Source organism: Podarcis erhardii (assembly GCF_964252035.2).
Source record: "Podarcis erhardii genome assembly, chromosome: 7".
Taxonomy (NCBI): domain Eukaryota; kingdom Metazoa; phylum Chordata; class Lepidosauria; order Squamata; family Lacertidae; genus Podarcis; species Podarcis erhardii.
In genome coordinates this window covers 89,069,357-89,096,929 of record NC_138511.1, presented here as the reverse complement: position 1 = coordinate 89,096,929, position 27,573 = coordinate 89,069,357, and the positions used below count along the sequence as shown (strand labels likewise).

Here is a 27,573-nt window from a genome sequence, read left to right as displayed (position 1 = left end):
GACCTTGGGCCAGTCACACTTCTCTGAAGTCTCTCAGCCCCACTCACCTCACAGAGTGTTTGTTGTGGGGGAGGAAGGGAAAGGAGAATGTTAGCCGCTTTGAGACTCCTTCGGGTAGTGATAAAGCGGGATATCAAATCCAAACTCCTCCTCCTCCTTCGTGTCCCACTTCAACTCTTCTTAAATATTCTGGGCTGGGTTTATGCCTTTATTCCACCAGCTGCTCTGCAGATGAATATTCCTCAGTGGGGGCTGAAATTCTCCAACAATTTGGGGAAGGATCAAAAAGTGTCAGAGAACATCCCAGGCCTGCCAGCCTAGCTCTGCGGGAAATGATTTGGTGTGCTTCTCCATTCAAGGCTGATTGGCTGGAAAGGGGGTGGAGTATTTCACTGTCTAAGCAATGTGCACAGATTACACAAAGCAGATGATGGTTTTGGTGGCGTTCCCTGCTCAGGCTGCCATTTTCCAAGCGGACTAAATTGTGGACCATTTGCTGATTATATAACTTGCATCGAGGGCTGCCAAGTGGCTATGTACCGTATTTTTTGCTCTATAAGACTCACTTTTTCCCTCCTGAAAAGTAAGGGGAAATGTGTGTGCTTCTTATGGAGTGAATGCAGGCTGCGCAGCTATCCCAGAAACCAGAACAGCAAGAGGGATTGCTGCTTTCACTGCGCAGCAATCCCTCTTGCTGTTCTGGCTTCTGAGATTCAGAATATTTTTTTTCTTGTTTTCCTCCTCCAAAAACTAGGTGCGTCTTGTGGTCTGGTGCGTCTTATAGAGCGAAAAATACGGTAGGTGTTCACTCAAGCCCTGTGCTGCCTTTCCACTTCAAACTGCCTCTTCATAACAAAGGAACAAATTGTTGGACTATTGGGTTGTTTTGTTTTGATTTAAACTCATTGCATGCAAATATTTATTGATCCCTCCAAGGCTAAATTCAAATGACCATCCCATCCTGTAAAAAGTCTAAGGTGCCACCTGTGTCCACCTTCTGAGAAAGAAGCTCCTCTGGTCAAAGGCGGAACTTATTTTTGAGTAAAAGTACATAGAATCTCACTCTTGCTCTAACGAAGTAACCTCTGACTCATTTGCATAATCGGTCCTTCATTTTATTATGCGTGGAAATTACTTACTACAGTGGTACCTCAGGTTACATATGCTTCAGGTTACAGACTCCGCTAACCCAGAAATAATACCTCGGGTTAAGAACTTTGCTTCAGGATGAGAACAGAAATCGTGCTCCGGCAGAGCGGTAGCAATGGGAGGCCCCATTAGCTCAAGTGGTGCTTCAGGTTAAGAACAGTTTCAGGTTAAGAACACACCTCCAGAACGAATTAAGTACTTAACCCGAGGTACCACTGTATATTTTTTAATTTATGTATGCTTCTGGTCAATCTTACCTTTTAGATGCCATCTATATCTCTGACCACGACAGAACTGTGGAAAAAGTATGTGTCACCAAGATGTATGGAAACATTTCTCTAGCACTCTTAGATCACAAAAGATTATTCTTTCCTTGCATGCTGTGCTTTGCATTCTCTCTTTGGGTACTGGGGGCTGAGGAGAGGGAGGTGGAAAGTGGAGTTGGCAACCATGGAGTTAAGAACAGGATTCTGAGAGACTAGTGCGGCTCAGAAACTCACCAGAGGGAATTCTCATTTGCCTGGCATCTTCTAGCCCAGACAGAAAACATCAACAACAAAAACAACAATCATGGAATGTTGCTCTAGGCTCTGATATTCATTACTTCCCCTGCAGGCTCCAAACTCAAGATAACACAACAAAATGTCATAATAAATCCATCACACAGCAAAGCAATGCAAGAAAATTTCCAGCAAACCCTTTCCCATCTAGATGTTCTAAGCCATGGGTAGGCAAAGTAAGCCCCGGGGGGCGGATGCGGCCCAATCGCCTTTTAAATCCGGCCTGTGGACAGTCCGGGAATCAGCATGTATTTATATGAGTAGAATGTGTGTTTTTATTTAAAATGCATCTCTGTGGTATTTGTGGGGCATAGGAACTCGTTCATATTTCCCCCCAAAATATAGTCCGGCCCCCCACAAGGTCTGAAGCGTATAACAAGCAACAAGTCCAGAAGCAAATGCGGCAAGTTTTTCTTTTCTTTTCAGGCGTAAGGCTTAAACACAATTTGCAAGGAGATGGGAATTCAAGAGGCACCAAAGTTCTTTGGGCTCAGCAGAGGAGAGGATGGGAAGGGCAGCAATGGGGAAAGAAGAATGATAAACGCAGAGAGGCATAGACCCAGCCGAAGGAAGCCCAGTCCACAGGTAGGAATGAGAGCAAAATCTTGAAGCCGCCCCTTACAAAAGCCCTTGGGCGAGGGCCAGGAAGGGGAAGAAGACCGCTCCCCTCTCCCTGAGCAGCCAGAGAGACCAGCTTGTGCAAGAGCACAGAGGCAGGGGAGGAAAGATTTGGTCTCCACTCAATGCGGGACGATGCAAAGCTTGTAGAAGGGCGGGATGGTGGCAAAGCCGCACTCCTGGGGGGTTGTGTCAATGTCCTTGGGGTCCACAAGGGGCTTCAGCCGGAATCTCTGCAGGGTGGTGGTGAAAAAAAGGAAGAGCTCCATTCGGGCCAGCGTTTCACCCAGACACACCCGTTTCCCTGCAAGGCGAAAGGGAGAGGAATCAGCAGGGAGGGTAGACATGGGCTTTGGGGTTAGAGGCCAGGTTTAGGGCAAGTCCAGCGTCCTTGGGGTGTTAATGGAACAGCTGAAATCCATGTGAATGGAGAGGGCCTTCTGGCGGTTCCCTCGCTGCGAGAAGCCAAGTTACAGGGAACCAGGCAGAGGGCATTTTCGGTAGTGGCACCTGCCCTGTGGAACACCCTCCCACCAGATGTCAAAGAGGAAAACAACTACCAGACTTTTAGAAGACATTTGAAGGCAGCCCTCTTTAGAGAAGCTTTTAATGTTTAATAGATATTTTAATATTCTGTTGGAAGCCACCCAGAGTGGCTGGGGAAACCCAGCCAGATGGGCGGGGTATAAATAATAAATTTATCATCATCATCATCATCATCATCATCATCATCTACCTGAGGAGAATGGCATGAAAGCGTCGTTCTTCTTGAAGCGCCCATTCTCATCCAGGAAGTTCTCTGGGTTGAAAGCAAATGGGCTTTTAAACTTCTTGGGGTCGAACAGGACAGTGTGGAGCATAGGGTAGATTTCTGTCCCCTGGGAAAAAGAGGGAGAGAATATTGAGGTCAGAATTGCAAAGATTCAGCAAAGTCGAGAGAGAGAAGCTCTCCACCCCTTCTCTCAACTGGTGGATTGCCAGCCACATTCGACCACCGGCCAACTCCTCCCTGTGACGTCTACAGAGTGCCCTGCCTGAATGTGAAGGCACCACATGCGTAACTGACCCACAGAAATCTCATGCAATCTGGTCAAACGGTCAGTTGATCTACAGGTCCACGTCCCCCCACTCTACAGAAGCATCACTGTGGGCATCCGTCTGGGGTCAGGGAGGCATTCCACCTCTGGCGGTAGTTTAAGCCAAGAGGAGGTTCAGTCTTGCCATTAGGCAGAGTGAGCCAGCTGCTTCAAGCGGCATGTCTGGAGGGTGAGGCCAGGTGTTGGAGGACAGATGTGTCCCCATCATAGCTGTCAACCGTCCCTTATTTGGCAGGAAAGTCTCTTATCCCAGCGCAGTGTCCCACTGCTGTCCCTTATTGATGATGTCCCTTAAATTTCCCGGGATTCAAAGGAAGCAGCTCCTCTCCCTCTCTCCCTCCCTGCTGACCAGGGAGGAGGGAGGCTCCAACTGTGTTGCTTGGCTGCTGGCTGGGCTTTCTGCCTTTGGCTGGGAGGGGCTCAGAAGTTGAACATAGCTGTGCTCTGAAAATCCCTTATTTTGGCTGCTGATCCCTTATTTTTGAGGCTGCTGGTCCCTTATTTTCAAATCTGTAAGTTGACCGCTATAGTCCCCATGCACCCTATAAACTAGCTGAGACTTTACCAGCTGGGCCCTGGTCATCCTTTGAGGATTGGCTGTTGTGTTGTTGTTGTTTTTAAGTGCTATGTTTGCAGCTTTTGCCAACCTGGTTCCCTCTAGATGTTTTGAAATGCAACTCTGGTCAATCCCAGCCAGCATGGCCATGCGAGACATCTAGAGGGCACCAGCTTGGTGAAGGCTGCTTAACGGATTGGCAAATCTTTAAGACTCTCCTGGAGTGCGTCCGGTCCTTTTCCTTTGCCAAATACCCGCCAATAACAGGAGCCAACATCACCTCATCCTGCCTCCGACAGGTTGATTCTGTGTCGGATGAAGACCCAACTGTTGTGGGCAGATGTTGGTGGCAAGGCACACATCTGTGAATGTTGCTAATCTCTTTTAAACAACAACAACCCATTTTGTTGTGTCCCAGACACTTTTAATTCCCTCTGCCCCACAACTGATACCTTAGGGATGATGTAGCCTCTGAATTCCGTGTCGCGCATCACAGAGTGGGCCACGTTCATGGGGATGAGGTCACTGACCCTCTGCACTTCGTGGATGACAGCGTCCACGTAAGGCATCTGGCTCCGGTCTTCAATGTTGGGGGCACGGTTCTGGCCAATCACTTGGTCAATCTCCTGGTGCATTTTTGCTGTCCAATGAATTTAGATCAGAGAAGCGTCAGAGAATCAGAGTCGGAAGGGACCACAAGGGTCATCTAGCCCAACCCGCTGTAATGCAGGAATCTTTGGCCCAACATGAGGCTTGAATCCATGACCCCGAGTTTCATAGTCCACTGCCTGAGCTATCCGTTTACAGTGGTACCTCTGGATGCCCCGTCGTGTTTTGCTGCTTCCGCGCATGCACGTGATGTCATTTGGAGTATCTGCGCATGCGTGAGCGGCGAAACCCGGAAGTAACGCGCTCCACTCAACCTGAAGCACATCTAACCCCAGGTATGACTATACTTAAGATTTCTAGCACCAAAACGCAGTTCAGTTTTCAGCTTGAACCTAGCTAAATGTTTCTTTATTTCTCCAGACTGAAGGCAGCTTACGCAAATTAAAACAAGACAGGTGTAAAAAAAATTACAAATTCTGCCACGTGAGGGAGATGAATAAACACCCAGCAATAAAAGATAATGGGAGAGGATTTACCCCAGCAAATTATTTGTCAAAATTACAAATACCCAAATACAGACGGTCATTTACCCTCGCTAGATTCAACGTGCTGCCATTTGCCTTATTGCAGGGCAGATTCGAGGGCAAACCTTACGTGGAACGAGTCTGCCCCTGCGGATTGATGGAGGTAGAAACTGTCTCTCATGTCTTGTTACGCTGCCATTTCTACGGGGATACACGCTCGGTATTTATCACTCCTGTTACAGTATACAAAAATCTCCAAATGGGTCTGAACTTCAATGTCTAGATCTCCTGGTAGAGGACAAGGACCTAGAGATCAGCTAAGGTGGCCAAATTCTGTGCGATTGCTATAAAACTTAGGGAACAAGCTGTACTACCAAAATGATTAAGGTTTTAAATGACAATTTTAGGTTATATTTTAGTGATCAAGATTTAATATATATTTTTAACTGCCCCTATATATGAATTGTCTCTGTTATACCCAATTGCAATTCAATGAATTCCTGTTGTGTTTCATGATTTTCCTGATATTGTAAGTGAGCCGGAACTGATCTGTAACTGTAATAATAAAATTCAATTCAATTCAATAATTAATTCAACTCAGATGGAATATCTTGTGTTGGTGAGTTCCATAGTTCATTACTGTGTATCTCCCAACATTCAGCTTCACTGGATGGCTCTGTTGGGTTAGAACTGTTCCTACCCACTTTCTCCACACCAAGCCTAACTTTACACACCTCTGCCGTATCTCACCCCTTACTTACTCACTCCCCACCCCCCAACAGGCTAGGTTGGGCTTTAATCAGCATGGCGGCAGTGTGCTGGTTCACTTCCGTACCTTGCACTTCCGGGTGTTTCATCAGAAACAGAAACCCGTATCTCAGGGTGGAGCTGACGGTCTCCGTCCCAGCAAAGAACAAATTGAGTGTGGTGAGTTCTAGGTTCTTGGTGTTGAATTCGCTGGACGGGTTGCCTTTCTCCTGAAGACAAACAGGAAGCCAATGTCATCAGGATTCCCCCGTGTGGGTGAGAAGAAGGGGGAGTTGGCTTCAGGGCTGCTGCCTCTGTCTGATGGGGGTGAAGAGAAACTAGGCAAGCTGGACACATGTCACCCCATCAGATCATTAATGATAATGGTGATAAATTTCGTATGCCCCAATCATCGGACTGGGTTGCCCCAGCCGCTCTGGGTGGCTTCCAACAAAAATACGGAAAACCAACAACAACCAGTGAAAGCTTCTCAAACTAGGGCTGCCTCCAGATGTCTGTGAAAAATTATATAGCTGTGGAACTCTTTGACCTTTTCCAGGAGGGCTTTTCACGGGGTGGGTGTGACTACCAAAAAGGTCTTCTGTATGTTAGAATTCCTGCTCCGTGATTGCAGTCATGGGATTGTTGTCTATCACATGACGGTATATGTTTCGACTCCACAGGGTGGGAAGTGACAGAGACAGGATGTTTGTGTTACTGTGTTCCGTGAAGTGGGACTATTGTCCTTTGTTCTTTTTCTCTTTCCTGTCTGATGCTAGAGAGAGAGGGAGTCATGTTGCAGTGCTCCGTGTGTGTTTATATGTAAATAAAGTAGATTAGCCAAAATGCTGAGTTGCTGAGGTCTGTCACACGAACTGGAGTTGCGGCTCCATGGCTCCACCACGTGCACGGTGGCTGGAACCCAGCCCCCGCGCAATTGGGGGGGTGTTCCTCACCGCTTCACCTCCTGGCCAGCCAAATCGGCTGGCTCTGGAGGTGTGGCCTGCCCTATTTAAACCAGGACACGGCCAGGGATCTCCCTCTTTGCCGCCCGTCAGCTGTTCCTGCTTTTCCCACCCTACCGCCCTATAAGGTTTTTGACCTTGCTATGGACCGTGGTTGGTCGCCATTGAGTGGCCTGGTAGGAATTTTTCCACCTGGCAAATTGGCACCAGCCACTTGGTTTTCGCCTACCTCGTAGCAAATCGTCACAACTTTCTTGGTATTGGCGGTTAGGCATTGGTATTGCTCTGTAGATGGAAGAGGGGAGGTAACGCCATCACCTGCCCTGCATATTGACGGGTGGTCCGATAAAGGATTCCGGGGGGCGTGGCCCTGTCCGAAGCCTGGGGAGATGAGGGCCTAAGGCACGCCCCCTAGCGGTGACCCCGTGAGAGTTCCTAGTTGATGTGCCTCAGAAGGACTCCCCCAACTGGTGGTTAACCCTTCCTGGACTTCTAGCGGACGGGCTGAAGTCAGATATAGTCGGTTAGGACCAATGCCTAAGCCAATACCACTCATCACCTGTAACCATCACCTGCACACTCTAGGTTCACCAGCGACTGAAACGGTGGCACACCTGATCATGAAGCATTTGCAGAGTGTATTATCAGCAAGGTGTGCTAGCAAGCAGCAGAATCTGCAGAGCCCCTGTGGCAGACCAGAGAGCGCATCTCTTTGTAAGTGATGCGCAACTTAGTGATCCTTGTGTGAACCCTACAGCTCCCTGTGGAAATCCCACCTCATGTCATATGCCAACAGGGTACCTTTTCCATCTGGATGAGGAAGCAGTCAATGAAGTCACGAGGGGCATTGAGGTCAAGGGTCTCCTTGTTCTTCTTCACTCTCTTGGCAATGTAGGCTCTCATGTCTTCCAGAAGGTCATAGATCTTGGTGTGTGGCCCTGGAAAGTACTTCAGAATGCTGGCATACATGTCATAGAACTGCAAGAAGAAAGAAAAGGCACCGGCAGCTGACCAGGAATGCCTCCTGAGGGTCATGAGAACATCCTTGCAAGCCAAGGAGGCCCCACTAGATGTTAAGTAGCTGTTATAAACTACGGCTGGCTTTCAGACCCTTGTCCAGCCTGGTGCCCTTCTGCTCTCCACATGAGCTTAGACTCCAAATCCCATCAGGCACAGAGCACAGCCCGCAAGGCCAATGCTCAGGGATGATTAAGATGATGGGAGCTCCATTCCAACAATATCAGGAGGGTGTCTGATTGGGAAATGGATTCGTGCTCTGTCTGCTTTGAGACTGGGTACCTGAGACCAGGCGGTGCTCATCTCCCGGAAGCTGTCATTCATCATCTGCATCAGGGACTGGAAATCCTTGTCTTTGTAGTCAAAGCGGTCGCCAAAGACGATGGAGCAGATAACGTTGGAGACGGCGCGGCTGAGGGTGAAGGTGGGGTCGAAAGGCTTCTCTGCAATGCCAGGGCAGAGGAAAAGAAGGAAGACGCATTGTGCTGAAGGGGCCAAGATACTTTGGGAAGTGTGAGGAACTGTGAAACACCTGCAAAGTCCTCTCCCAAACTCTTCTCAAAAGATCATCTGCAGTCCCTACCCAGAACTTAAGATACCTATTGCTGACCAGGCTACTAGAATGAAGACCTTCTCTGGCTATGGAGCAGCCTTCCCAGAGAGCTCGCTCAGTGCTATCATTATGGTCTCTCTTTTGCTGCATCTGGTGAACGCCTTTTTATTCACCCAGGCCTTTTAAACAATTTGTGCTTTGGCTCTGGGCCTCCCAACCATGTTTCATTACATATTTGCCACAGAGGACTATTCCGAACTCTACTTTTATTGGATAATAGTATTATGCATGTTAGGGATGCAGGTGGCGCTGTGGGTTAAACCACAGAGCCTAGGACTTGCCGATCAGAAGGTTGGCGGTTCGAATCCCCGTGACGGGGTGAGCTCCCGTTGCTCGGTCCCTGCTCCTGCCAACCTAGCAGTTTGAAAGCACGTCAAAAGTGCAAGTAGATAAATAGGTACCGCTCCGGCGGTAAGGTAAACGTCGTGACCAACTCTGGGGTTGCGGCGCTCATCTCGCTTTACCAGCCAAGGGAGCCGGTGTACAGCTTCTGGGTCATGTGGCCAGCAGGAGTAAGCAGCTTCTGGTGAACCAGAGCAGCGCACGGAAACGCCGTTTACCTTCCCGCCGGAGCGGTACCTATTTATCTACTTGCACTTTGACGTTCTTTCGAATTGCTAGGTTGGCTGGAGCAGGGTCAGAGCAACGGGAGCTCATCCAGTTGCGGGGATTCGAACTGCCAACCTTCTGATCGGCAAGTCCTAGGCTCTGTGGTTTAACCCACAGCGCCACCCGTGTCCCCCTTTATCTCTCCTTATCCGTTATTTGGGGGGCAATGTAAGTGCTCTTTCCTCCCTGCCTATTATCTTTCTTGAGCCCAGAAATTGTCATTGCCTTTGGGACAAAAAGACTTCCCTTCCCCAGCCTTTCTGGGCTTCGGAGCTCGTGTTTCTGCCCAGCCTGGTGGGGCTGACCTCCTCTTCCCTGCCCTTCACTTGGCCTACTCACGGTTGGTCTTATGAAATTCCTCCAGCAGGAACTGAGCTTCCTCTCGGATCCGATCCTCAATTGTTTTTTTCCCCATGCCAAAATTCCTCAAGACGGTGAGGGAGAAGCGTCGCAGCTGCTTCCAGCGCTCTCCCTCAGAAAATGCCACCCCTGCAGGTATAGGGAGGAGAAAGGGGAGAGGGATTGAATAGCAGCCAGGAAACAGCAGACACAAGACTCCTGTGTTGCAAGTCGGACCACCCTGGGTTCCTCCTCCTCACCATAACCATCAAAGGTCCTTTGCAGCGTGGGGTTGGTTTTCCTTCCGCTAAATTCTTCTGCCTTGTCTATCAGGGCCTCCTTCACAGCTTCATGTCCACAGAGGACCACAATCGGGCGATTTCCAAAGTAGACGGTGAACACTGGGCCATATTTTTCACGCAGCTGTACAGGAGAAAGGCCAAAGGCTACTTTTTAAAATTTAAAAAACAGAACAGTCTTTAATCCACTCTTTCTTTTTCTTACAATTCATTGGCACTCTTACAAAAGCCGACAGCATAAATGCTGGAAACAGGCTGGGCCTTGGTCTGATCCAACAGGGCGGTTTGAACATTCTGTCGATGGTTTCAGAACTCACAGGGTTAAGGAGTTCTGGATGACGTCTCTCCATTCCATACCAATTAGCTACGCCACGCCCTAATAGGTTATGGGTCGCTAATTACTGCTTTGAAGCTGTTGCGACGTTGTGCCGGTGTGTGTTTGAAGCCAGGAGGCCAAGACGCTACAGAAAGCTGAGGTCCTGTCTGCGTTCTGAGGCAGAGCAGCTGGCTGGAAGCAGCTGAACAGGAGCTGCACAGAAGCTGAAAGCCGGGTGCCGGAAAGCTGACTGGTTACGTGAGTAAGCTGGGGCCCCGGGAAGAAAATGGCAGACAGCCAGGTCTTTGAGGAAATTCCGTTCGAAAAGCTCACTTTACAAGGATGGGCAACCTGGTCCAGAAGAGTGAGGGGTTGGTTTTTGGCTACAGGGATATGGAATCCAAGCCAGAGGGAGCCAGTACCCCTCAATCCAGGTGCTGCTGGGACAGATGCTGCAGGCTTTCAGGCTGCGTTGCCAGAAGATAGCCAGCAGAGAATGCAAAGAGAGCTTTGCATGTTGAAAGCATGCGTACACGCATCGCTGAAGCCTCACTTGGAGGGCGTCAAGTCAGCAAGGGCTGCCTGGGAGGTGCTGAGGGCTTTGTGTGAAAGCTCAGCAGGAGGCCAGAGCCCTGGAGAAGTAATAAAGAGCCCAGAGATGGCTGAAGCCCCAGTTCCAGATGGGCAAGTCGGGGGGGGCGAAGAATTCCAAAGGCAAGTTTGAAAAGTTTTCCACTGTGAGTGACGGAGTGGAATGCAGTTTCAGAGAGGGCAGGGCTGGCACAGAGAGCTCTTCCGGAAGAAGGGGGGCCAGGCTGGCTGAAAGGAGCCCTGGGCAGTGTTTTTCCATTCGACGCTGTTTTGTTTGCAATTCAACTGAACATCTATGTCGCTCTTGCCCCCACCGAAGCAGGGAGACGGGGCAGGATGTTGTCAAGGTCGCTTCTCATGGGAATCAGCCAGGTTTCCGTGGAAACCAGCCCGGCAAGGGGGCCAGGCGTGGGAAGCCACAAGGAGTACGTGCTGTAGACAATGATGATGCTTATCAACTGACGGCTTCTCTCGCAATGTTTGAAGACAGCTCTAAGAGAGACAATGAAATGTGTTTTGTAATAGACTCTGGAGCTAACCGGAATCTTATTCCAGAGACCGCTGCTGTCGAGATGTGGAATTGCAGGGCAGTTCCAGCTGGGAAAACTGTTCAGTTTGCTAATGGAACGAAAAAACCTTTGTCTAACGTTGCAAATGTTTATTTTTCTGTTTTGCAGGCGGAGTTACAAGTTTACGTGGTACCTGGGATGAAATGTTGTCTCTTATCTGTTCCTTCTTTGTTACAGGAGGGGTATAAGGTTTGCTTTGAAAACAATGTTTGTACAATCTCCAAAGGAGGGAAGCAACTGGTCAGTGTTGCAAAGGGGCAGAACGATCTCTTTGTTCTTAAAACGCCTCTGAGGGGTGAGGGGAATGCTGAGAGGGCACAAGCTATGCGTGCTACAGTTCCTACTCATGTTTCATGTGCGTGTGCGTGGCACAAGAAGACAGCACATGGTTCTCTTGAAGAAATCCAGATGCTACCGGAGTGCACTAAGGGTTGCAGGATAGAAGAATGTGGGAAATCCCTAAATTGTAGGGCATGCAGAAGGGCAAAGGTAAAAGGGTGCAGTTATCCCAGGGTGGACAGGGTAACCACAAAACCTTTTGAGCTTGTGCACATAGACCTGTTTGGACCCATGGCAAAGCCAAGTCTGGGAGGAGCCAGGTTTCTGCTGACAATTTCAGATGACCATACGCAGAATTCCTGGGCCCATGTTTTGAAATGCAAGGAGGATGCAGCGCAACTGATTAAAGATTGGGTTGCGGAGGTGGAACTAAGGTTCTCCACCAAGGTGCAGGGGGTCAAGTGTGACCGATGCGCACAGTTTACTGGGTCTGCTCTGCAGACGTTCTTTCGCCAGAAAGGGATACATCACAAGGTGACTTCTCCTCAAGAGAGGGGGGTGGCAGAGCTCAGAAGTGAAGCTCTGATTAAGGCTACACAGGTTTTGCTGTCAGACTCTGGGTTACCTCCAAGCTTTTGGGGGGAGGGAGTTCGGACTGTGAATTTCACCTTGAACCGGTCCTACAATTCAGTGGTAGGTGACACCCCATTCTTCATGCTTCACGGAAGGAAACCTCAGATTCGTTTCTTCCGTGTGTTTGGGTCACAGGCCTCAGTGCCAGTGCCAAAGGCACTACAAAAGCCAGGTGGACCTAAGTTCCAGAAAATGATCTTCTGTGGGTATGAGCCAGCTACAAAGAGATGGAGGTTTGCATATCCAGAAGGTGATCAGACCAAGCTTCTGGTCAGTAAACATGCTGAGTTCTGTGAGCAGGATGGTTGGTCAAAGACTCCTGCAAGGCGTGACGTTCTCTCAGAATGTCTGTCTGATTCTGAGGGGGAAGGAGAGGCAGAAGCTGAACCTGTTGAGGACCAGGTCGCTGACCAGGGTCAAGAACAGGATTGGGCATCTCCACAGGTTGTTAAAAGAGAGCCCAAGAGTGAGCCTTCGTCTCCTGTTAGCAAAGTACAAAAGGCCCGAAGACGCGTTAAGTCAGAGGGGGAGGATAGTGATGGTGAGGACACACCTGCTGACCACAGTGAGTCAGAGGAAGTACCTGAGTTTGTGCCCAGGCGGTCCAGTCGCGCCACGAAGGGAATTCCACCTGAGAGGTTTCAGGTCACTAATGCGTGGGTTGGTTTCGCACAGGGCGAGCCTGGGAGTTGTGAGGAGGTTCCACAGGTGCCTGACAGGAATGCCAGGAAGAGGCGCAAGGCATTGGGAAAGGGACTGATCTCACAGAGGTCTGCAAAGGTAAATACCCAAGTCACCTCAGGACTGGATAGAAGAGGGGGTGTGGATGGTTTCAGAACTCACAGGGTTAAGGAGTTCTGGATGACGTCTCTCCATTCCTGAGGCGTGACTAGAGGGAGTGGTTTGATTCCACTGCCTGTTTTGTCTCTGCTTCCGAAGGAGACAGAAGCAGCCATGAGTGCTCGGAGTCCCGGGAAAACCAAGAGAGTTCTGTTTTATTGTTTTACTGCTTGAATAAAGACTGACAAATAGACACACTAATGTCTGGGTATGTTTGATCTTCTAAACACCGAGGAGCAACAGCACGCTGTGTTTTACTCTGCAATCGTGGCGAATGGAAGATCGGAGCAGCAAAGAGGCGCAGCTAGAGGGAAGTGTGCCGGGCTGCAGTTTGATTAAGCTACGGCTAATTGGGGTCATATACCAATTAGCTACGCCACACCCTAATACATTCATCTCTGTGTTCAAATCTGTTCACTGAATTCCCTCAGACTCTTATTTTGTGGGAAGGAGAGAGGTGCCAGGCAGGAGGCTTTCGGCACATGCTCAGAGGGCGTCTACCTGCCACCAAAATGCACTTTATCAAGCAAGGGGACAAAATGCATGAAAGCAAGTTTCCATTCCTGTTTGGATAAAATTTTGAGACTGGTACGTCTCACACAGACTGGCTCTGCAAGTGTCAAGATGCTCGTGGGACAGTTCTGCGAGGTTAAGTGTCATTTCTGACTAAACCCTCTTGTGGAGTGTGGACAGAAATGGTTTTAATGTTGTCTTTTGAAACGGCTCTGACCCAGAAGGCTCTAAAACGTGATTCTAGGCTGAAAATGCAATTCTAGGCTTCATCCACAGAAGTTTAGCCTCCAGATCAAGGGAACTCATAGTTATTTGGTGGGTTAAGCTCCGTAGCCGACTGCATGCTTACTATTGGCTCCACCCCCCTTATATTTGTTGGAAACACGCCCGGGAAGGCCACCAACTACCCAAGACTCAGGGGTATCTCTCCGGTGGTCCTCCCTGGCTGTTTAGTGTCCAGATGGAGGGAAGTCATAGTACTGCTTTATTCCACCTTGTTCAGAGCCCACCTGAAGTCCTATGTCCAGTTTGGGGCACCACAGTTTAAGAAGGATCTTGACAAGCCGGAAGGCGTGCAGAGGAGGGCACCCCCTTCCTCCGCCACCAACCACCAAAACACAAACAGTGAACCGCCCCCCCCTCAGGCGTGTTATGGTAAAATCTGGGTGCGAGGCTGCTCTGCCACCCAGCTCGTCGGACTATAAGTCCGCGGGTCCCTGCAGAGGAAAATGAGCTCAGCCGGAGACAGGAGCAAGCAGCAGAAGATCCAAGTTTATTGCGCAACAGGTTCAAGGCGAGATTGAACCCCGAGAAAGGGGTGACATGAACTTTTGAAACTTCCCTCCATGTCCCAGAATACAGTGCAAAATACATCCCAGTTACATCATGAATACATTAAGAGAGGTTGTGTTACACGGATTACATCATAAATACATTAAGAAGAGGTTGGGTTACACAGGATTAACATATGGAGGAGGGAGGGGGGAATATGCAGAGCTGGAGATATGCGCAGATAAGCACATCCTGAGTACCGGTGATGAGAAGACAATGGTCCATGTACTGGCATTGCCCGGAGGAAAGGCTTGGCAGAGTGATTTGACAGGATTAGGGTTTTGACACCTTGCTTGAGGGATTATGGAGGACAGGGGAGGTGTCATGGAGTCCTAGAGAAATTGAGCAAATTGGCACGTTGAGTTTCTATGAATTTTATAGATTTTAGTCCCTTTTGACATTGACAATTGGAAATAAATGGATATATTGTAGCGAAGAAGAAGGTGAAGAAGACATGCCCCCCCCCCCCGTATCAGGTGGCTGGGTTAAAAGTTAATTTTAATAAATCGTCAATGATGTGTTTAAATGTGAAACCTAAAATTCAACTAGAAGCCTCTAAATTATTGGGTATTCCTATAGCAAATCAGATGGTGAAATGTTTAGGGGTAAGGATAACAAAAAATGTGAAGAAAATATTTGAATATAATTTTTTAAAAAAACTTGGAGTGGTATTGAGTCAAAGTTGAAAATCTGGGAGAAAAGGAAGGAATCGATTAGTACAAGATTTGCATTAGTTAAAATGTTTTTCTTAATTAGGAAGAACTTTCTGAGGGTCAGAGCTGTTTGACGGTGGAATGGACTCCCTTGGAAGCTGGTGATCTCTCCTTCCCTGGAGATTTTCCAACAGGCTTCTGATGGCCGTCTGCCAGGGGTTCTCTAGCTGCGATTTCTGCACTGCAGGGGGTTGGACTAGATGTCCCCTGGGGTTCCGGACTTCTGGGTTGGCGCCTCCGGCAATGGCTGAGCTCCTCCGATCGGGAGGAACTTACTCCGTGAAAAACAGGGTCTGACCACCACCGCGAAGGTGGAGACCCATTGAAATCACAAGCGGGAGAAGCTTGTGAACTTGGGATTCAGCTGGCACCTTTTGTGCCTCCCCTACTCGCAGGGAAACCCTGTTTAGGGGATCCGGAGTGACGTGGGGTGAGTGGGGCGGTGCTTTGAATCGACTGCTTCTTTCACTGAGTGAAGCCGCATTGCTGTTGCTGGAGAGCGCTGACTTTTTCCTGTGGACAATTGGATTTTAAACAACTACCCGTGAGTAGAACGGAAAATTGGATCTTTAAATACTTTAATTTGGCGTCGAAGCGGGAAGGTCATAAACAGGAAGTCCGCTTTCCGCTTTTGTAAATAGACTGAAGCAAAGATGTTACAAGCTAAAGTCTTTGAAAGCTTTTGACAAAGGATTGAATCTCCATCGGTTAAAAATACAAAACCCCCCTTGGAAGCAGGTGAAGAGGGGGACAATTTTGAACTTAGTAAGCCTGCAGGAGTGAGGGGAAAATCAAATTACCACAGCTCTGAACCTGGGAATGGGCTGCCAGATGATGTTTGGGGAAAGTTCATTGACAGAATGGATTTGACAGCCAGCTAAAATAAGAGTAAGATACTGTTTCCATTGTTCTCTTCTGCATTTAAAATGGAGGAAAAGTAACTGAAAATCGAAACTATGTTTATTGCTTGAGTTGTGCTTGAAAGAACTGATACAAGTGGAGACTGTTTCCCTCTAGAGGGAGCTTTTGAAACCGTTATAGGAGTGTAACTGGGAGATCTCCAGCTGCAAGATAAGGATTCTGAGAACCAGAGATCGACCTTGGACAATTCAAAATGTTGATAGGAGAAGTTATTGTGACTGCATTATGTAAGATAAGCCATTCGCTGGAAGAGCTTCATAAAAAGATGGATGACATGACGGATGACATGACTTTTAAAATTGATAATTTGGAACAGAAAGTGACTAATTTGAGACAAAAAGCGAGTACCAACACAGAAATAATTCAGGACCTGGCACAGGAACCTACTTTGGCAGAACAAATGGTGGAGGAAAAGGAGAAAGTTGTTGTTTTTGAACCTAAAAGAACACAAGTGGGATCCTTAGTTTTACAGAAGCAAATTGAGGACTCTAAATTGAGGCCTTTTATGATTGAATCTAGAAAAAGTCAGACTTTGAGGATTGGATTCCGGCTTGGACTGAAGAAGGAAAGTTGGAAAGACCCCTCTATCCAGGGATTAATTGACTTTTGGGACATGGACTTGGATTTGGAGAAGATTGAAGTTTTGGGGGCCTTTGGATTTGGAGGAATCTTGAAATGCATCCTGAAACACTGTATAGACTCTAGCTTCAACTATGGAAATTTGGCTGAACTGTCCAGAAGGAATAAAAATATTGTTAGGATGGAGTTTTCTTGAGATTTGCTCTCTAGCATTAAAGAATATGAAGAAGATCTGCAGAAGGGACCTGGAAAAGAGTTAAGTAAGAGTACAAATATTTAAATAAATGAGTATGTTTATGAAATATGATGCCAGCAACACCTGAAGGAAATGCCTCACTGTGTTGACACACCAGTATTTCATCACCAAGGGAAAAATAGCTGAGAATCAAAAGGGGGGGGTGTTACTTAACAATTTCCACTGTAATGCGCAGTTCTTTCTCAAAGGCTAATGGTTAAAGCCAAGCTCAACCCGTCTCCTACTCTATCTCCCAACCTCAATTCCAACCCACCTCAACCAACCCTCTCAACTCTCCTGTCTCTCTTCAAATCCTCTCCTTTTAAACGCTCCCTCCTGGAACCATGGCCAATCAGAGGCTAGCGTTTATTAACCATTTGCTGGCAGGGAAAGAAAGAAACTGTCAGGGGTTCAGGAGCAGAGACACAGGAGAAGGAGCAAATGGAGAGTGAGGAGGAGGAATACGAGGGGGGTGTAGGCAGTGACAGTGGTCAGAGAGAGTCCACGAGTCTCTCCAGCGAATCGGAAGATTCACAGAGAGGAGCGCCGATGGCCAGGGCAAGGGGGAAACCCCAGAAGGAAGGGGCCAGCGGGGACTCCCTGAGCAGCAGTTGGAAATCAGGACCAGCGTCCCCACCAGAGGGTAGTGGGGGGGAGGAATCCCAGGCATCGGGACCAGTCTTCCCACCACCAGAGGGAGGAGATGAGTCAGGATTGGCCACGCCTCCATTGGAGAGCGGGGAAACGGTCAGGAGGAAAGTCACCGGCTGGGCGCGCGCGCCAAGTTCAAATGTACAGGCGAGCGGCACAGCAGGTAGCCCGGATAGGGAGCCAGGTCCTAAAGCCCGCCGGAAGGAAGGGCAAGACCCAGGGGGGTCAGCGTCAGAAGAGTCCAGGAGGGAGGAAACCCCAGGGGGCAGAAGGACCCAGAGGAGGAAGGAACAGCGCAGGAGGTGGAGCCGGGCTAGGATCTTAAACTGGTGCGGAAGGGGGAGTGACTCAGAGGGGACTTCGCCTATCTAGAGTCTAGACGTAGGGTTGCACGCTCTGGCTTTAAAATGGAAATTATACTTCAATAAAGACTTTTGTACATAATATCAGCCGGGCGTTGGTCCTCTGTGAGCTGGGACCTAGAGGGAGCCCTGACAGAAACACTTGTTTGTTTTTTTGTTTTTTGTTTTTTTATATATATATTTTATCAAAGAAAAAGGTTACATAAAGAAAAACACAAAGTAATATAAGCGTACAAAAAACATCAGAATACAATAAAAACAAGCAGTTAACATATAAGAATAAAAAGAAAAAAGAAAAAACCAAGAGTCGTGTCCGACTCTTCGTGACCCCCTGGACCAGAGCACGCCAGGCACTCCTGTCTTCCACTGCCTCCCGCAGTTTAGTCAAACTCATGCTGGTAGCTTCAAGAACACTGTCCCACCATCTCGTCCTCTGTTGTCCCCTCCATCTTTCCCAACATCAGGGTCTTTTCCAGGGAGTCTTCTCTTCTCAGGAGGTGGCCAAAGTCTTGGAGCCTCAGCTTCAGGATCTGTCCTTCCAGTGAGCACTCAGGGCTGATTTCCTTCAGAATGGAGAAGTTTGATCTTCTTGCAGCCCATGGGACTCTCAAGAGTCTCCTCCAGCACCAGAATTCAAAAGCATCCATTCTTCGGTGATCAGCCTTCTTGATGGTCCAGCTCTCACTTCCATATATCACGACTGCGAAAACCATAGCTTTAACTATACGGACCTTATAGTTAAATGCTGTATAGGTAAATGCTGCCTACCAGGATGCAAAACAGGTTGGAAAATTTAAAAAGAAGGGGAGAGTTGTGAAAGAGAACATGTAGGATTGCTGTTAAGTTGTTTAAAAAAAAAAGAAAAATGCTTTCGGAAGTTAGCAAGAATGATGCTTAGCTTGCTGAGTGCTGAAAGTGCACCTCAACATTTGGTCCTCACAACAACCTTGCAAAGGTAGGCAAGTGGAATTACTAGTGTTACTTCTACTCGCAGTAACGCTCTTTTGGCACCTCCACTTTCCCCAGGAAAACCTGCTCTTTAACGCTGAATCGGAACAAACAGCAATTTGGGTTCTTTTGAGGATTGCAGTTTGCTCGATTCCGTAGTAAAGAGCAGGCTTTCATGGGGAAAGCACCAGGGCAAACTAGGGAAAGTGTTCAAACAGGGAGCTTTCAAAAACAGACCTGTGCCAAGAAAAGGCAGCGCAAAGGTAAGAGTGGGTGAGTCCTAACAGGGTTTTTTTGTGTTATTTAACTAAATTGGCATCAGGCAAACGGGTGAACATATGGATCCAAAGAAAACAGAAGCAAAAGATTGCCAAGTGTGTCAACTCTCCTTTTTTTAAAAAAAATAATAATACAGTCTGCAAAAAAATAATAAACATAGCATTGAGGTTATAGTGTCATTTTACATCATCTTAAAACATTAATGGGTCGTTGTAGGCTGTCCACAGATCTGTTTGGAAACGGGTGGGAGAAATTTGCTATCTACTTCCCTTGTGTATGAAAAGAAGGGGAGGCAGGTTTCATCAAAGGTGTCTCTCTTTATAAAAGCTTTTGGACGGACAGGGCAACCGTCATCTAATCTACCCAACTAGAGGCAGGCAGGCAGGGATACAAGGAGAGAGATGGAGGAAGGTGTTTTGGTGAGAGGCAGAGAGACAGGAATATCCAGAAAGCCACAAAGAAGACACAGAAACGCTTAGTTGGGGAAGCACTGTATTTTGAGCATATTCCTGTGCAAGAGAGAGGGTGGAGATGGAAGAGGAGAGAGATGGAGGCAAACTGAGGCCTCTGTGCATCTCAATTATTTGAATTCCCCTTTGACTCCTGGGTGCTGCTCTTGCTGCTCTGTTCCTAGAAGGGCCAGGGGAGAAATCTGGTTCCGCTTTCATTGGAAAGCTAATCTACCAACCGTTCACTTTCCCAAACCATGCACAAACTGAAGCACACGGATCCAGGTTCTGCAATGCAGATCTCCAGCCAGACAATGACAAATGAAGACACCACAGGAAAGGGTGCATGCAAATGGAAATATTCAGGGAAATCACTTGAAAAAATGTGCACATTAGTCAAAAGGGCATGCGAGGGGGGATGTGTATATAAGGAGACATTTGCACTAAAAGGCTGGTAAATTTCCATGAAGATTTCTTTTTTTAAAAAAAATAGTTTGCAAATTTCTCCAGAAATACTGAGAACTGAATTTAAGGTTGAGAAGCAGAGAACCAAAACTAACTGCGCCTTCTGCCCCTGGTTCCCAGAGGCCGTCAACTCACCCTGAGGAGGGATTTCAAAGTTTCTGATGACTTGATCTGCAGGAAATTTCCAATCACAGGGAGCGGCATGGGTCCGGGGGGCAGCTTCCCATGGCTCGATACGCTCCTCACTGCTGCCGAAATGAGGAGCCAAGTCAGGCAGATGACAAGAAGGAGAGTTACAATGCTGGCCAGGTCCATGATGGAGGTCACTACCAGTCTGTCCCAGTGCAGACAACTGTCCCATTTTGACAGGGTTCTAGATACTGAATCCAGGCTGGATTTGGTCCCACCTTCTGCATTATGTAACTCCACAAGGCCAACCTGTTGAGAGCTTTAATCCCAATAAACCTATGCCAAAAGTTAATCATCTATTTCCTGGTTATCAGGATTGTGAATATTTGTTCCAGGAGCACGAGAGTTTGTGTGCACATTCTTCGTGATGTGGGTAAACAATTTCCATGCCAATCGACTTTAAATTTTTTATCTAGTGGTTTCTAGGCAATAGTCACGTTGTCCGCCTTTGGACTCTCCTGAGAATTGCTTATTGCTTCCAAAGTTGTTATGAAACTTTATTTTTTGAGGGCGATTGCAAGACTAAAAGCCTCCTTTGAGTGGAGGGGCTGGAAGGAACAAGGATTGGAGAGAGGCCTGGCTGGAGTAGAGAGGGAAGCAGCCAGAATCTGAGGTTGCTCATGGTTAACGTATTCTATGCTACAGCTAAATAAACATTTGTTTTCAGCTTGCAGTTTCCAGCTTTCTTCACTAATACAAGGAACAACACAGGGGTATAAAAAATGTGGCCTGCTAACTAAAGCACAACATACAACAGCTGGACTATACTAGGAACATCTATAACCTGCCGCTGTGGAGCAGAGCGATTAGGTCTAGTGAAAGAGGTCCCACCACCTGTGGACCTTGGCATAGACTTTTTGTTACATGATGACTGGGAGCGTGTGTTAGGGCGACTGTCTGTACTGCTGCCCAGCTTCGCACTACTCAGACTGGAGGCACATGTACCCGATTGCTCCAAAATGCTAGGTGGAGTGTCTGGAATACAATCCTGACTACCAACCATTGAAGCATTCAATAAATCTGGGAAGGTCAAGCCAAAAAGGCGTCGGCAATGCTGGGAGTATAACAAAGGGACGTGTTTGCGACCAAGCTGTAAGTACCTGCATGGGTGTGAGAAATGCCTGGGCAACCATCCGGCCACAACTTGTTTCTTTTTTTCCCCTCAATGATATTTTTTAAAATTAAATTTTCACAATAAAAAGATTATAAGACAATCAATAGAAAAAAGACAAGAAAAAATACAAAAACACAGAAATACAGAAATACAAAAAATACAAACAATTAACATAGAAAAAAAAGAAAAACAGAAAAACAAAAATCCCTCTTTTTATCTTCTCTTTAGTTAACTTATTTTCCTGACTTCCTCACGCCTCCCTTTTTTGTATTCCACTTAAAAATTGGTTCAGTAAATTCATTAACTTCGAGCTTTCATCTAATATCAATCCATTCTTACATAATCTTTTACCTTATTGCTAGAACCCCTTCATTTCATTTCAATGTCATCAACATTCAAAAATTTTACAATGTTTCTGTAAGTAGATTTTAAATTTCTTCCAATCTTCTTCCACCAACTCTTCTCCCTGGTCTCGGATTCTGCCAGTCATTCAACTTGTTTCAAAGGTAAGCAGCCCTTTCGGGGCGGCAGGGGGCACTTCCACCAGGGTAACCGTAGTGCCCCCAGTCCCTCCCAGGGTGTGGCCGGAAACCGGTATTAATACTAACCTTGGTCTGGCCCTCTCACCAATTAAACTTCAGTCATTGAAAGTCCTCCTTGATCTAAACAGGAAAGCCACCAGATATCTGTGGGACGGGTTTCACCTCGGCTTTAGAATCCCTGTGTCATTCACACCCAGCTCCGGTAACCCCCCTAATCAGAGTTCAGTAAAGGACATGCCAGAAATTGCAAAAAAGAAAATATTTAAGGAAATTGCCGCTGGGAGGGTAGCTGGCCCCTTCATGGAGCCTCCTTTTGAGGGTTTACACATTTCGCCATTAGGTATTGTGCCCAAGAAGGCCACGGGCGAATTCCACATGATTCACAACCTGTCCTACACTGGGGGGGGGGGGTGTCAATTAATGATGCAATACCTCAGGAACTCTGTTCTGTGAAGTATGCCTCCTTCGATCAAGCGGTAAAGTTTATTTGGGGATTTGGCAGGGGAGTCCTACTAGCAAAGTGTGACATTGAGTCAGCCTTTCGTCTCCTCCCAGTTCATCTGGAAGACTTCCATTGGCTGGGTTTTAAATTCTAGGGGGCGTATTTCATAAAGTCATGCCCATGGGTTGCTCAGTAGCCTGAGACCTTTAGCACATTCCTGGATTGGGCCCTTTGCTTTAGAACAGGTTCCAAAGGGGTGGGGCATTATTCGGATGACATTATTCTCGTGGCAAGTAACCCGCCCGACTGCATAGCGTTGCTACAAGCATTTACATCCTTGGCCGGGGAGCTTGGTGTCCCTTTGGCGAATGATAAAACTGAGGGTCCAGTCACAACCAGGACCTATTTGGGCATAGAGCTTGATACAATCGCACAAGCATCCCGCCTACCCAAAGAAATGTTGTTGTTGTTGTTTAGTCGTTTAGTCGTGTCTGCCTCTTCGTGACCCCCTGGACCAGAGCACGCCAGGCACTCCTGTCTTCCACTGCCTCCTGCAGTTTGGTCAAACTCATGCTGGTAGCTTTGAGAACACTGTCCCACCATCTCGTCCTCTGTCATCCCCTTCTCCTTGTGCCCTCCATCTTTCCCAACATCAGGGTCTTTTCCAGGGAGTCTTCTCTTCTCATGAGGTGGCCAAAGCATTGGAGCCTCAGCTTCAGGATCTGTCCTTCCAGTGAGCACTCAGGGCTGATTTCCTTCAGAATGGAGACTCTCAAGAATGGGACTCTCAAGAGTCTCCTCCAGCACCAGAATTCAAAAGCATCCATTCTTTGGCGATCAGCCTTCTTTATGGTCCAGCTCTCACTTCCATACATCACTACTGGGAAGAGATATACAATAGTGCTTTTTAAAAATACATAGGGGAAAGGATTATTTTAAGTATTTACATTTAAAAACGCTTTCCTAGCATTGTGAATATGCTGACCGAAGCCCCCTTTGGAATCGGAGGCCCGTTCCAAGTGGCCCATATGGCCCCTCTCCCCTGTCTGGGCTTGGTGGCGTGTGCCCTGATATGCACGAGATAGCCGCTCGGGTCCACGGAGCAGCGTGATGGTGGACATTCAGCGAGCCACCCACCCATGACTCCCAAGCCTTTCCCAGGTGTCAAAACGAAGGGGGGAGGGGAGAATGCCGCCAGCAAATTGGTAGAGCTCCCCCCCCCTTCCCCTGACAGCTTGGGGTAGGCTTGGGAGTCCCAGGTAGGCGGCGTGCCAAATGTCATCCACTCAGCGAAAACACCCAGGGCGGACCACCCCCACCGCACTCCCCTCCTCTGCCCCTGTAGATGACCTACCTGCTGCCAGGAGACTGGGTAACAATACTGACTTAACTGCTCCTGGCAACCCTGAAATTGGTGGCTGAGAAAATATTTCTAACTGTTTTTAGTAAAGGGACCCCTGACATTAGGTCCAGTCGCAGACGACTCTGGGGTTGTGGCGCTCATCTCGCTTTACTGGCCGAGGGAGCCAGCGTACAGTTTCCGGGTCATGTGGCCAGCAGGACTAAGCCGCTTCTGGTGAACCAGAGCAGCGCACGGAAACGCCGTTTACCTTCCCGCCGGAGCGGTACCTATTTATCTACTTGCACTTTGACGTACTTTCGAACTGCTAGGTTGGCAGGAGCAGGGACCGAGCAACGGGAGCTCACCCCGTCGCGGGAATTCGAACCGCCGACCTTCTTATCGGCAAGTCCTAGGCTCTGTGGTTTAACCCACAGCGCCACCCGCGTCCCATGGCGAGTACCAGCCCTTAAAAAAACAAACACTGAAGTTATTACGAAATAAGATAAATCTCTGAGCTTTTGCTGGACACTATCCATGTATTATTATTTTTGCAAGAACATTGAGGTGTCCAGAAACGATTTCCTCAGCAAATGCCAACCTGCTTAAGATGCCAGGTTCTGAGCTGAGATACCAGACTCCAGAAGCACTCGGTGAATCCCTGGAGAAACGTGTAGCCTTGTGGGAAAAGAGTGCAAGAGTGCAAACTCTTGATCCCCCCCCCCCATGGGCCCCTTCCTCAGCTTTTTCCCTACCTGCAGCTGTATCATTTTCTCCAGCAACGCCCCTCCGGAAAAGTGCTCCACGTCCGTGAGTCGGAGGTCCAGCTCCACCAGGCACACCTGGGTGGTCTCTTTCTCCAGCTCAAACTTTTCCCACTGGTTCACAAAATGCTGGCAGTGGGAAGGAAGGAAAAGAACATATCAAACACCGCCCTTTATTCACAGAGCTAAGAGATACCTGGACAATATTGTAGGAGAAACATCTGCCCTGAAGCAGCTATTTAAAAATGGCCTAGGTTATCCCTGTGGAATCGTATGATGCATGATCCACAGCACTGGGTAATAATAATAATAATAATAATAATAATAATAATAATAATAATAATATTTATACCCCGCCCACCCCGGCCAGAGCCGTGCTCAGGGCGGCTTGTACCAGTAAAATTACAATATAAACATAATGGGGGGGACACACACACACACAATTTAAAATACAGGTTTAAATGCCACTTAAAATGCAGCCTCATTTTAATAGTAGCCCATAGATCAAAACCATAAGGGGAGGGAAACATAAGGGTCAGACTGAGTCCATACCAAAGGCAGGCAGAACAGCTCTGTCTTGCAGGCCCTGCGGAAAGATGTCAAGTCCCACAGGGCCCTAGTTTCTTGTGACAGAGCGTTCCACCAGATCGGGGCCACAGCCGAAAAGGCCCTGGCTCTGGTTGAGGCCAGCCTAACCTCCCTGTGGCCCAGGACCTCCAAGATGTTTTTATCTGAAGACCGTAAGGTCATCTGTGGGACATACCAGGAGAGGCGGTCCCGTAGGTATGGGGGTCCTAGGCCGCATCTGTGGCCACCTTTGAAGAGCCACAATCCCAGGGTTTGAATGTGGCCCTCGAGACCTCTCTATGTTGCCCCCAGGACCCTTCCCAAGACATAGCCCTCATTGGTCCTGATTTCCTTGGGTGGAATAATATATCGTTGAGTTCTGGCAATACAGGGAGGAGAGACAGGTGTTTGTGAATGTGCATAGGAGAGCCTTAGCTCAGCAGTTGGGTGTCTGCTTTGTAAGTGGAAGGTCCAGTCCGTGGCGTCTCCAGACAGGGCTGCCTAAAATCCTGCAGAGTCGCTGCCAGTCAGTGTACACAGTACTGAGTTAGATGGAGCAAAGATCTGGCAGCTTCCTGTGTTCCTGAACCAGCCCAGTGTATAAAGTTAAAATTCAGGTTCGCTGCTCCACAGACCACTGGCATGCGGCCCTCGAAAGGTTATTGTTATGTACTAAGTTGAATAGGATCCAAAATGCAGCAGTCTGATTGGTCCTAGAACAATAGGATCCAGAATGCAGCAGTCTGATTGGTCCTAGAACAATAGGCTCCAGAATGCAGCCGTCTGATTGGTCCTAGAACAATAGGATCCAGAATGCAGCAGTCTGATTGGTCCGCAGGAGCCGCCCAATCCAACTCCAGGTAGAAGTGAATCTGCAGCCTGATTGGCCTACAGGAGAATCCCTGAATTAGCCAATCACGTGGGGCCCATTGTGTAAATAATGTATATAAAGCAGACATTCTGGGGGAACTTCCATTCCTCCTCACCACTATGAGCTGAATAAAGAGAATGAAATCCACACTCGACTCTGAGTATATTTCAGTTATCCCGGAGGGAATGTGGACCTCAAGGTGACTGTGGACCTCCAAGGTCCAGCGCCCACCAGGACCCACCTTCAGCCTCTTGCAAATGGCAGCCGTCCGAGCCTGCAGGTCGTCCCAGCGCTGGTTGACCTCTTGCACCGTGGGCCGGAGCTGTGGACCGATGGCCCCACTCCTCACCATCTGATGGTATCGCCTGTTGAAGGATTCCAGATGAAGCAGATTGTCTGACACTTGTCTTTGTAGCAACTGAAGAGGAGCCATGCAAAATGCCAGTGGGGATGTTGCAGGAATATCCGTTTTCCCTTCCCCACAGGTGGGCGGGGTTTGCAGCACCGAGCGAGGCTCACCTGGGCAGGTGCCACCCACCTGCTTGGCATAGCTGCCAACCGTCCCTTATTTGGTGGGAAAGTCCTTTATCCCAGCACTGTGTCCCATTGCTGTCCCTTTTTGATGATGTCCCTTAAATTTCCCGGGTTTCAAAGGAAGCAGCTCCTCTCCCTCCCTCCCTCCCTACCAGGGAGGAGGGAGGCTCCAGCTGTGTTGCTTGGCTGCATTGCTCACCCAATAAGGAGTCTAAGAACGACTGGGGGGTGGAGCTTGCATGCCTTGTGCCGATCGAATCGGCCGCGTTGCCTGGGGACTCGCCTTTGCTCAGCGCTTCCCAGCGGAGAGGTGATGGTGGTTTTCCTTGCTGCATCCCCTTTGCTGGGTTTCTGCGCTGTGGGAACCACCGCTTGAGGCTTCGTTTGGCTGCTGGCTGGGCTTTCTGCCTTTTGCTCAGAGGGGCTCAGAAGTTGAACATACCTGTGCTGAGTGCTCGGATCGGAATTGGATGGATACGTCATTGACAGCCCACTCACCCTTGCTGGTGAAAAGGTCTGTCTGGAGCGGGGCCACATGGTGGGGGAGAAAGGAAAGGAGATCTCGTGGGAGGGGGGCTTTTGAATTTGTTTTGGAGGCTCCTTCGATTGACTTATGGGGGGAAAGAAAGGAGCTGGTTGACTAAAATGAGTGGCGACCTCGTGGCGAGGGGAGGAGGCTGTGTGTGTGTGTGGCTAGTTAATGCAAGCTGAGGAGGTTTTTGAATGATGGACGCCAGTTTGTTGCACGTGCTGCTGCAAACTTTGCAGTGCAAAGCCAGGCTGGGGAGCCATCTTAAGTTGAGGCTGCATAGGCCTTGTGGTGCATGTGATTCAGATTCTATTCAGTTGAACCTCTGGTTACAAAGATGGTTGAACAGTGTTCTTGAAGCTACCAGCATGAGTTTGACCAGACTGCAGGAGGACAGGAACACTGGAGTGCCTGGAACAGGTGAGGCTGCAGGTCCCTTATTTTGGCTGCTGGTCCCTTATTTTCAAGGCTGCTGGTCCATTATTTTCAAGGCTGCTGGTCCCTTATTTTCAAGGCTGCCGGTCCCTTATTTTCAAATCTGTAAGTTGACAGCTATGCTGCTTGAACTGGCCTTTGACCCGCCCTCGGCCAGGGAGGACAATGGACGGCCGGCCCGGGGGCGGCCAAAAAGAAAGGAGGCTGTAAGGAATTAAGTATAAATAGATTAATAGAGTATCAAAGGAAAAAATAAGGTTAGAATGTGTTAAGATAATTATAGGATAGAAAACAGAGAAAGATGGAAAGGAATTGCTGAAACAGTTAATAGAAGTGGAATACAAAAAGGGAGGTGTGCGGAGGTCGCGGAA

At 48.3% G+C, this 27,573-nt stretch overlaps 2 protein-coding genes across 2 annotated transcripts; both read right to left on the bottom strand.

Annotated features, from left to right (window-relative positions):
• Nucleotides 1–1,093: 1,093 nt before the first annotated feature.
• Nucleotides 1,094–20,249, bottom strand: LOC309345795 (cytochrome P450 2G1-like). Its single transcript, XM_081869192.1, has 9 exons — nucleotides 20,012–20,249; nucleotides 9,664–9,826; nucleotides 9,404–9,553; nucleotides 8,125–8,285; nucleotides 7,627–7,803; nucleotides 5,949–6,090; nucleotides 4,433–4,620; nucleotides 3,064–3,205; nucleotides 1,094–2,631 (listed from the first exon to the last, which is right to left on the bottom strand). The coding sequence occupies exons 1-9, from the start codon at nucleotides 20,189–20,191 to the stop codon at nucleotides 2,450–2,452; spliced, it is 1,485 nt and encodes a 494-aa protein (XP_081725318.1). The 5' UTR covers nucleotides 20,192–20,249; the 3' UTR covers nucleotides 1,094–2,449.
• Nucleotides 20,250–24,073: 3,824 nt separating this feature from the next.
• On the bottom strand, nucleotides 24,074–26,302 carry LOC309346141 (nesprin-2-like). The gene is made up of 3 exons (XM_081869859.1): nucleotides 25,946–26,302; nucleotides 24,258–24,395; nucleotides 24,074–24,163 (listed from the first exon to the last, which is right to left on the bottom strand). The coding sequence occupies exons 1-3, from the start codon at nucleotides 26,135–26,137 to the stop codon at nucleotides 24,089–24,091; spliced, it is 405 nt and encodes a 134-aa protein (XP_081725985.1). The 5' UTR covers nucleotides 26,138–26,302; the 3' UTR covers nucleotides 24,074–24,088.
• Between the last annotated feature and the right edge of the window lie 1,271 nt (nucleotides 26,303–27,573).